Raw genomic sequence first — 10798 nt, 5'->3', positions numbered from 1 at the left:
ATATTTAAATGAAGATATCAGACATACTGGGATTTATAGAAATCTTAATTTGTGTGGAACTATTTACCCGGTACTGAACTATAGAACTGTCTCCACTGTAGATGGCAAGATAATTGAGATGAGAGTCAAATGTGAAATTGCAGTCATTATTCTTCTACGTTCTCCATCTGTAGATAGTATCTAGTGAAACAAATTGGTGAAATGAAACTATTCCTCATTTTACTGAGAACTGCTGGAATCCAAAAGTCAAAGCCTAAAGTCTGCCTGGACCTCAGTGTGAAAGCAGAGGATTACTGGGCAAGGTTGCTGCAAGTGCAGGTCCTTATGTTTTGTGTTCCTCCTCCATTATAGTGCACACAATCTGACTCTATTGATGTTTTTAGCTGCATCAGTCGACCATTGATTTTATGAAATGCAAAAGAAAAATAGAAAGGGGCATTTTTAAAATGGCTTTAATCTTATGAAATGATTTAATCATTCATAATAAATGTCTTGTTATGAAGATTATTCACAGGCACAATCTGCGATGTTATTTCAAATAACTCTTACAATTATAAATATGAATGCTATGCAAATGAATAAGTATAACTCAAACATCTCAAAGGACCTGTGTTGTAATTGTACGTCAATTATAATCGGAAGTATACTTTTTTTTTTTATCAATAATTCACATTTTTTTAATTCTTTGACTATTTCTTCATACTACGCGGTTGAGATTTAAATCTAATTTTACCACAGGAGTTCTGGCAACAGATGTTTACTTGTTTTACTTTGACGTTTTTGCCCGGAAGTCGCTGTATTTATTTCGCGTAACTCGGTCCCGGTGTGGCTCTCTCGCCTCCCTGTTGCTATGGAAACAGGGCCGGTCCAGGTGGAGCCACTGGCTGGCGTCTCCTCGGTCACGTGGGGGGTCTCTGGTTAAGGAGCGGTGGAGAAAGTGGTGTCTCCACATTCACGCTGAAGGCGACTTTATGGAAACAACCTGCCCAGCCGTGATTTCTCCTCGGAAAGCGGTGCGTTTGTCTCACCTGGGCCGCGGGGCGAGGTGGGTCAAAGAGGAACCATTCAGCGTTTAACTCGCAATGGAAACGAGTGTTTAGTGGAACAGAAATGTTTGCGGACGCTTTCTGGAGGAAAATAACGCAATGTCTTGGCGGTTCGCGATATTGTCTCTGCTGTAGTCTTTTGTGTTGAACAGACTTGTGTGTTTTTTTTAAAAGGGGTTTGGTTGAAGACGCATCCTGTAGCATGGACTTGAAGCGTTGACGCCAGTAGATTTCAGAGCTACTTCTGAGGACCGGGGCAGGCAGCCGGAGGAGGAGCACCCATGAAAAATGATGCATCATGGAATCTGATAATCTAAACTTTGAGCAACAATTTCATGTCGGGGACAGTGACGGCATGGGAAGCAGCAGAGAGGGGGGGATAACAGACTAGCGTTGATGAAAAAGAGCCTTCCTCTCCTTGTTTTGTTGTGAATGTTTGACTCTGCTGTTCGCGGACGACACACGCACCTAAAGGACCTGGGGGGTGGCACGACAGTGTACGTTGTGATGCTTCTTCTCTATTTCTTCTCTGGTGTCAGTTTTGGTTTCTCCCGCAAGCTCCGTGCTAATTCAGAATGGCTCGCTTTGAAGACGAACTGTCCGGCCGCTGTCCCGCGGGCCCGGCCAGAGGGGCCAGCCGGCAGCCTGGCCCTCCGGGGGTCCAGAGGATGTACAAGCAGACGATGGCCCAGAGAGCCAGGACCATGGCCATTTACAACCCCATTCCAGTCAAACAGAGCTGCCTCACCGTTAACCGCTCCCTGTTCATCTTCAGCGAGGATAATATCATACGGAAATATGCCAAAAAGATCACCGAATGGCCATATCCTTACAGTCCAGTCCAACCCTCCTACATGCCGTTCTTATCCCGTGTAACGCAAGAGCACCACGCCGAACTCCGCCGATAAATATGTCCATTTAAGGCCCCTTGCTTACCGGCAGAAGATACTATCTATCTATGATACGCTATCTCAAACGAAATTGTATTACAGACCCTTTAATTCGGCATATATACAATATGCAAATAATCGCTTATATAACTATGATTTAAAACTTGCACAGTTGTTTCTCCTGTTGTTTCCACAGCCTTACATATGGAGGGAAGGGCGGCAGCTTGTGCCACTGTTCAGTCGATTTTCTCTACGATTAATGTCCTGCCAGATCTTATTTCAGAGAGGGTCTTAAACCATTCTTCTTCAATGAATGTCTGCTACAAGCAAGGCAACCTTAAAGAGCCACATTTGTAATGGAGTTCGGTGTCAGTTTTTCCATATTTGTGCATAACATGCTGCGTGGTGTTTCACTAAAGTTAACACATTTGCTTTTATGCCAAAGTCTTCTATTACAGGTGTTTCTTGTCAAGGTATTTTATTTTCTTAGACTCTCTTTTGATAAAGAATTTGTCTTTGAGACCTTAATCCTGGAGGACTGTTGTTGTTTGTCTCTATTGTGGGCAGATTGAGTGAAACCTCTGGCCAGAACAGGCATCGTGCATTCTATCCTGATGCTGAATTCAAGAATTGGGTTTTGGATATAGTAGCACATCAAGGCAAGGTTTAAAGTTGATTTGTGGTGTTTGTGACGACACCATTGTGCCGGTTTACTTGGTAGCCCATTGTCTCACTGACATTTCATTGTGAAGGCTGTAGGCTGCAGATGGTGCTGTCCAGGGTGCTGAACTCCCAACAAACAGCAGGCTGGCCTCAGCATCAAGGCGGAGGCAATCTGCACGGTTGCATGACACCAAACAAACAAGCCGTAGCTATAAAGCGCAGCAGGGTGCAGGTTTGAAATGAGCTGCTGGTGCATTTTTAATTGATTTAGGTTGCACTGAATGATTATGGGCGTGGATACCACCTGTTGAGTTTTGTGTATTGACTCACCAACAAAATTTCTCACTGGTGCCGATTTGAATACTTTCTGAGGAAAAGTCAATGGCAAAACACCTAAGTTAATGAGTGATATATGTGTTGCAATTAATTCACATTAAGTCGTGTAATGGCCTCCATTACTTAAGTCAGTGGTTGGTTACCCCCGGTGCTGAGCAAACATTCATTATGCTCTGATGTCGCAGTGCATTACTGAGCCCTTTCTCCTGATGCAAAGCAATCAGCGCTGCAGGAGGACCTATTGTGGCCCCCTGAGCATCTGGAGGCTCCAGTGGCTGGAGTCCATTGGCCAGCTCCCTCTCCCGAGGAAACCTTACTCCTGGCAGAGCTGGAACAGTCAGGAGGGGATGGTGGAGCGGCAGCGCTAATGACACAACAGCGGTGCACTGCAGGGAGGGGAGATACCCAATAATCTGTACAAATCTGTGAATAATTTCTTGAAATAGTCAGAAACTCTCCTCTTACTCAATACTGCAGAAATGTTGCATATTGATGAGGGTCCCAACATGTTTTTGAGTGTGGCAGAATGGTGGTTATTGTATTTTGATCTGACAGGAAAAGAGAAGATGCGCAAACTTGAGCTATGAATCATTGAGGACTGTATGGGAATATAAGTACAATTAGCTAACCAACTAGTTTGTGGACATTGGGGTTAAAGGGGCACCCAAATTTACACATTAAGTTCAGTTTACTTGTCATGGGGAGTAGTAGTCAGCCTGTGAATACAGTTTTATAATGTCTTCTGTTGGCTTTGGAGGGAGCTTTCCAAATTCTGAAAAAAAAAAAAGCCTGCCGATGTCTCAGCCTGCACTTGTGACTTAAAAAATTTAACAGGAAGTCTTCATTATAGATTGGGGCTGCGGGGTTTTAAAGAAATTTTAATGTATTAATGAGACAGGATGGGGGCTGATGTGGTGGATGTTCTAATGAAAAATTCTATTGGATTGCATTATGGGAGATGTAGGATACAATTTCTCTGTATTTTGACCATACTAGGAACTAAGAGTTGCTGTGTAGTATGGATTTGGGGCCTACAGTTTGTTGCATCTTGCTGCATTGCTGCATTGCATTCTGGTCTGTTAGAGTCTGTTGGCTCTCCTTTCATGGACTTCTACTGATGATAGATGATACTATGATAGAGATATCTTTTCTTTTTCTTTTGAACGTGAAAAACTGCAGACATTTAATATTGATGCATGAGCTAGAAATAAAGTATCTACTTTAAAGTGGAATTGTACCTGCTTTAAACATTTGTGGATGTTATATGTTTTTTTATATTTAAAACCAAACAACAAGCAACAATTTAGGTCCAGAAAGTATGTTCCCAATACTGGTTTTTAAGAGTTGAGGATGGATTTTTCCATCCTTACCTCCTTTACGTCCTATGCTTTTATGTATTGGTTTAATGGCGTGGTTCGTGTTTGCATGTGGACTTCCTTTCCGCCAGAGTTCCTTAACACTCTCACTCCATTTGAGTACTTGATCCTGGCCACCATCATAGCCAACTGCATTGTGCTGGCCTTGGAGCAACACCTACCGGCCTTAGACAAAACACCGATGTCAGAGCGTTTGGTAAGTAGCCACATGACTGCTTTTTCCATTTCTTACTGTTCTGTGCCCCCCACGTCTCAACCCTGCAGAGCTGCCTTTGATCCCTCTGTGTATCATTGCCTTAAGTAACCCCCGCTGCCCACCCCTCCCCCAGCTCTCTTGTTAAATCTTTCCATTAAAGAAGTAGCGGCTGTGAACCCTTCTGTCTAATCAAAGAGCTGGCTGTGGCAGTTGTAGGGGCAGGGCTGTTTTAAGAATGAATTGTCACTCCCCGAGGACTGTGTCACTGCATTATGTCTTTACCCAGCTTTTATCGAGCCCATTCTGACGACAAAATAGTATGTCTTGACTCTTGTGAGGGATCAATTAATTGCTTCATCTTTTAAATAAAAAAAAAATTAGGGAGGAAAAAAGCCCATCACAATTCCTCCGAATCCCAAGGTGATTGTTTTCTTGTTTTGTCTAAACCCCAAAGGTATTCAGATAACTATCATATGACAAAGAAAAGCAACAAGTCCTTTCACTTACGTAACAATTCCCAACACGTGAGAAGCTGGAATCAGTAAATGTTTGGCCTTTTTTCTTGAAAAATTACTGAAATAATTTATTGATTACCAAAACAGTTGATTCATCTTCCTGTAGAGTGCCAAATCAATTGATCGAGTTTCAGCTCCATGCACTCCTTATTCCTTCTGCTTGTGACGTTGGTGATGTTGAGCCTGAAGCTTATTCTTTTACTATTCATTCTAAGGCTCTGAATATATGCTTTTTATTTAAAGCCAAAACCACAAAAAGCTAACACAAGGGCTGGTGTAATGTTGGAAATTTTCCAATACTAGTGCCAATATATATCGAAAACAGCACTGTGTTGAAAACACAATGGGGCTGGGTTGATGGGGGCGTGTGGTGTCAGGTACTGCTGAGACAATGAAAGTGCATTGTAGAATTACCAACCACAAGGTAACTAGGAATATTACTGATTGGCCAACAACGGTCTTGCCGGATAACGTTGCATTGGGTTGTGGCAAAAGTAGAGTCAGGCTCAACTTCTTTGCCAATGACACTGTGTTTAGCAGTGGTAATGTCGGTCTGAACACACCCTTACTTTGAGAAATGTAAACAAATAAAGAAAACCAAAAAAACAAAGAAATGTTAAATATTGTCTTAACACAAGCAAGACATTTGCATAAAAAGTGTCTAATTGACGAAATGCTGATTTAAATCAGGTAGAATGTGTTTTAAACAGACATTCAAAGCCAGCTTTCAGTACACAACAGTTTTTTAATTTCAGTCTGTGCCAAAATGTATTAATACCCAGTCCTATGTGTGATGCCTGATTAAAATCTTGAACTAATGCCTAATTAAAATTGAACTGACAACAAAGTGAGCAGGGCAGTAGCCAGGATTTTATAAATATTTAAGTCATAAGTACAAGGTCCCCCAATGCACCCCCCGCCCTTCTCAGAAAATTCTAGCCAGACTCAAAGAATGCCTTTTTTAGTTTTTTTAGTTAGTTTTATTTATCGAATTTGAATTGAATTTAATTTTTTGTGAATAAAATGTGCCATCAACAAGGTCTAATACTGTTTCAAACCTTCTCTACTCTCCCAGGACTTAGTAATAAATAGTAAATAATAGAAATAGTGCGACCCTTATCTACTTATTTATATTGTCTTAAAAGAAGTCTTAAAAAGGAGCCAAATTTAAATATACTGAATCTAAAAATACTGTGGGACACCTTCAAGTCCTGAGGTGCTTTCAAACTTTCAAATTCCCAGAAAAGAAAATCAGACGACATAACTTCCGTGTCCTCAATGTAGTTGGTTCTGAGAGTTCTTCAGGGTGTTCAAGCATCTGATACAACATTGGACATGATTATGGGACAGATACCCTGAAGCTGTTGAGGAAAATCATATGGACCCTTCATTTTATTGACTGGCCAAAATCAGATTTTATTGACGCGGAAGTCTGTCATTTCATGAATCCTCCTGATTCTACTTCTGCTTTTTCATAACAGGACGACACAGAGCCCTACTTTATTGGAATATTTTGTTTTGAGGCTGGCATCAAGATCATCGCCCTGGGCTTTGCCTTTCACAAAGGCTCCTACCTGCGTAATGGCTGGAATGTAATGGACTTTGTGGTGGTCCTAACAGGGTGAGTAGCACTGGCCTAATGGCTTATACAGCTGCTAACTGACAGAGCTGATGGGCATCAGCGATTAATGAGGGGAGGGGAGAGCTCTGCTGCGTGTGTGTGTGCGTGTGTGTGTGCGTGTGTGTGCGTGCGTGTGTGTGTGTGTGTGTGTGTGTTGCGTTTCTAATGATCAGTACAGCCGAGCCATTCCATATGGCAGGGTGTTTTCTTCCTGTCTGAAAAAAAGAGTCTTAATAAGGTGGTATTGTCTACATTAGACATGCAGAAATCCAGAGGGAAATCATTGTATATACAGTGCAACACAGGATTTCAGGGAATGTATTTTTGTGGCATCCCATCACGCTTATAGACACGATGACGTCTGAAGCTTCACTTCACTGACGTTTCTGAAAGTGCTTCATGAGTTTGCAGCTAAACTGTATGCTCAGCTGATACTGTAACATTGGGGATTATTCTGATTATTTTACCTTTATCAAATACTTTTAGCTATTTCATTTCATTCATTCATTTTTCTTCTAGCGTCTTTTATTTTTATTTTTTATCAAATAGTAACTTCTATGTTAACAATTTAGTTGAGCTACTCCCATCATTTTCCCACGTACACCTGGTTGAGAATCATTGTCTTATACCGCACAATAAGACACATTAATATTTCATGTCAACAAACTATATTATGTAAGTACTCTTTTGACAACACATTAGTAAATTATTTTATTGTAGTATTTACTCGGTAACATATACATTTACTACAGCATTCTGAACAAGAATATTGTAAATAAACAACATGTACGGCCTTCTTTATCGCACATTCATGGGATTGAAACTATAGTATAAAATCAGCAAGGTGTTGTGCCTTTGCTTTGGCCCCTGTCTTGCACTACCTAAGGCTTTTCTGCCCATCACTAGTTTTCAACTGTTGACTGAAGTTGATTTTTGTCCACTTATACAGCTACACCTGCTGTAGAGACCAAACTAACTAACTGGTTTCATTGTCAGTTTTTCTGGATTAGTCAATGAATTGTTTAGTTTATGAAATGGAAAATATAATGACAAATACCAGAGACAAGTTACCAAAGCCCCAAGGTAACACGTTCTCATTTTTGAATAACTATAACCGACAAATGTTGACTTGGATCCTCTCAGCAGTTGATTGAACTGTCTATATCGTAAACGTCCTGCACAATATTGCTGTATTAGTTTTAGTTATTGGTTTATGCTGAAGAAATACCCAGCAGGCTTGAAAGAAAATGTTGCTAAACCACTTGCAAGCTCTGTTTTTCATTCTATCGTCTCAGATTGTCTGTGGAGTAAACTGAGAGGATCCCTTGGCACTGGATGAGAAAGCTAGTACGGGAATAGTTAGTGCTGTTGGGGGATGGCGAGATGGAGGAGCAGAGGCGGCTGGTGTATTGGGGGTTGGTGGGGTGGGGGTAGTGATGGAGGATGCTGTTACGCTACAGAAAGTCCCTGCGCGCTTGGTGGTTCCACCAGGGGGACGGCCCCTGGGCCCCTCTTACATAATGATACACAGATTTATTTGGCCCATCTATTGAGGCTTGTGTCAGGAACCTCATCGCAATAAATAGAGCCTCCGCCAATTCCCCAAACCCCTCATCAACGCCCCCGCCCCTCCCACTGGAAGTCGCTGGGAGTCACTGAGCCTTTTGTTCCTGTTGGCTGAAAGGAAGGGGAAGCAGCCGGTGGAAAATATGATAAATACTGTCCACTGGAATGGCGCAGAAATCCGTTTGTGTGTGTCTGCATATGCACCCATAAGGATTTATCCCAGGACCAGTGTTTTTGGATGTTTTATCCCCTTTACTACAAACCATTACTGTACTGTATGTTCCAAAGAAAACCATTGTATTTTAGATGTTTTTATGTATTCTTTATACCCTTCAGGATGCAGTAGCTTTCCATTCATTTCACTAGTGTGAAAACATACTTGATTTACAACTCGTTTGAAGAAATCCATTACAATAAAAATGTAAGCTTTAGTTTGTTGAATGCAGACTTTTCAAATCTGTCTGCACTTTATAACTGCATTACGACACAATTATACATTTGACAACACTAATAACAGACATATGATGGATTACCTACTATAAAGTATAAGGCTAGTGATATTCTGTATTTTTCTTATTGTCAACAAATCCCGTCACAATGAATGCATCCTACTAACAAGTAATGTGTCTCTATCAAAAGCCTGATATACAGTACCTTAATCCTCTGTGCCACAGAGTTCCATTGTTGTTCCTTCATTACCATGAACACACACTGTAGTTGATTTTGACTCAATCCCACATACATCGTCCTGTTCAAGTCAGCAGTAATGTTAAGTCTGGTAAAGGGGAACAAAATAGTCCATTATGTTAAACTATGTAAGGATCTCATCTTCAGTGAGGTGCATTACCATTAGCAATAGAAACATTTAATGGTCTTTGAGAGGCTTTGTTTGTTGTGTGATTTACGCGAGACTGAAGACGTCCATTTAATTTCGTTTTTATTGCTTATTATATGATATTTAGCTACACTTTGTGTAAAATCCTTCTTCTCTAATAACTTCTGGAGGGATGAAAGAGTTGGGTTTTAGGAAGGAAATCTTTTTGTGTGTCCACTTGGTATTTTATGTCGTGGTTCCAATTCTGTCATTATCCTGAAAACCTTCTCCGCATATCTTTGCATATAAATCTCGCTATCTTATCGGCGATGGCATTTTCACAAGCTTCTGGTAGGCTTGCTGTAGTAGTTGGGTGTTACATGGTGTTCAGGCATACACCTATTACACACCGACTACACCGGTGTTGTCGTAAAGTTTATTAACCAAATGAGATATCGGGTCAGCACGGCTTTGCTTGTTAGTGTCCTCCATCCATCCATTCGCTTCGTTTAATGATAAGGCCAATAGGGCATGCAATAGGTCAAGCTAATAGTGAATTTTAAGATCGCCGTCTGTTGAACCACAAGGCAAACTATTTCAAATGATCTGTTGCACTTTTAGGCTGCTTATTACAGTTTGAATATAAAAAATGTTCCCACGTTTGAATTAAAGTTCAAATTCTGAATAAATAACAGCCCTAGTATGTGCATGACACAATAGACAACTACTGCCACAACATGCGTATGAGTTATAGTAAACTGACAGATGCAAAGACAGTAGCCGGGAACATTTCTTCTTCTATGTTTGTGTAAGTATGTGTGAGCTGTATGAGTGCACGTGTGTGTGTATGCGCATGTATCTGATCTGAGTGTGCTGAGTGTAGAGGTAAGCGTTATTGACAGGTTGTCAGGGCCTGTATGCAGCCGGGGCCTCTTCCAGTGTGTGTGTGTGTGTGTGTGTGTGTGTGTGCACGGATGGGAGCGGCCCAAGCAGGCATGATTGAATTGGAGCTGAACAGGCTGACATGATAACTATAATTGAAGGGCCGGGTGGCGGATAGAGGCCATTACAGCGGTGGTCTGGGCATGTTATCGGTGCCGGGCTACACTGACGGGGTTTTAGCCATGTTGTCAGGGTAGACAGCGGATCGCTAATGGAAAAGCGCATGCAGCTGAGCGCATAAACGCTTAAACATGCGTGTACGCACATGCACACATAGGCCGACAAATCCCTTCTCTGCGATGATGTCCATTTCCTGCAGGATGTGCTGAGTAGAAACCCACAGCAATTAGGCATTAGCAGTGACTCACTGATTATTCATTGCAATCAGCTCATTTGGACAGGATTTCAAAATAACAGTCCTGTTTTGTAATATGAGCATATGAGTGTCCCACAATTTTCTTTCTAGTGTTAAATGAAATGGGGTGGGTCTGCAACCACTGCGACAATTGAGTGTGTATATATATATATATATATATATATATATATATATATATATATATATATAGGCTAGTTATCTCAAAGTTCTTTAATGATTTCTCATAAAAATGGTTAAAACAAGGTGTGTCTTTTTCGTACAACAGCATAAAGGACTACAGGTACATTTGTCTCTTTTAAGGGCTGAGTAGCCAGGGCAGAGATATAGGCTAATGTAAAAACACCTGAGAAAACAAAATGTGTTCATGGTTTGCTTGTGTTTGGGCAAGACAATGTAAAAGCAATGAGCAAATGTTAAAAGTGGTTGAAAAGCTCCATAGAGCTGCAGAGTTGGATGA

The 10798-nt window shown here is 41.2% G+C and overlaps 1 protein-coding gene across 1 annotated transcript in view; it reads left to right on the top strand.

Moving 5' to 3' along the window:
• Positions 1 to 1621: 1621 nt before the first annotated feature.
• The window catches only part of cacna1ba (calcium channel, voltage-dependent, N type, alpha 1B subunit, a), a 123283-nt gene continuing 114106 nt past the window's right edge, over positions 1622 to 10798 (top strand). The window contains exons 1-3 of the mRNA XM_070903653.1: positions 1622 to 1869; positions 4402 to 4507; positions 6504 to 6643. Of these exons, the coding sequence (XP_070759754.1) occupies positions 1622 to 1869; positions 4402 to 4507; positions 6504 to 6643 (494 nt within the window). The remainder of the gene's footprint in view (positions 1870 to 4401; positions 4508 to 6503; positions 6644 to 10798) is intronic.

This window comes from Enoplosus armatus, chromosome 4 (genome assembly GCF_043641665.1).
Source record: "Enoplosus armatus isolate fEnoArm2 chromosome 4, fEnoArm2.hap1, whole genome shotgun sequence".
Taxonomy (NCBI): domain Eukaryota; kingdom Metazoa; phylum Chordata; class Actinopteri; order Centrarchiformes; family Enoplosidae; genus Enoplosus; species Enoplosus armatus.
Note: the sequence above shows the minus strand (reverse complement) of the source record. Positions and strands in the feature narration are given on the sequence as shown.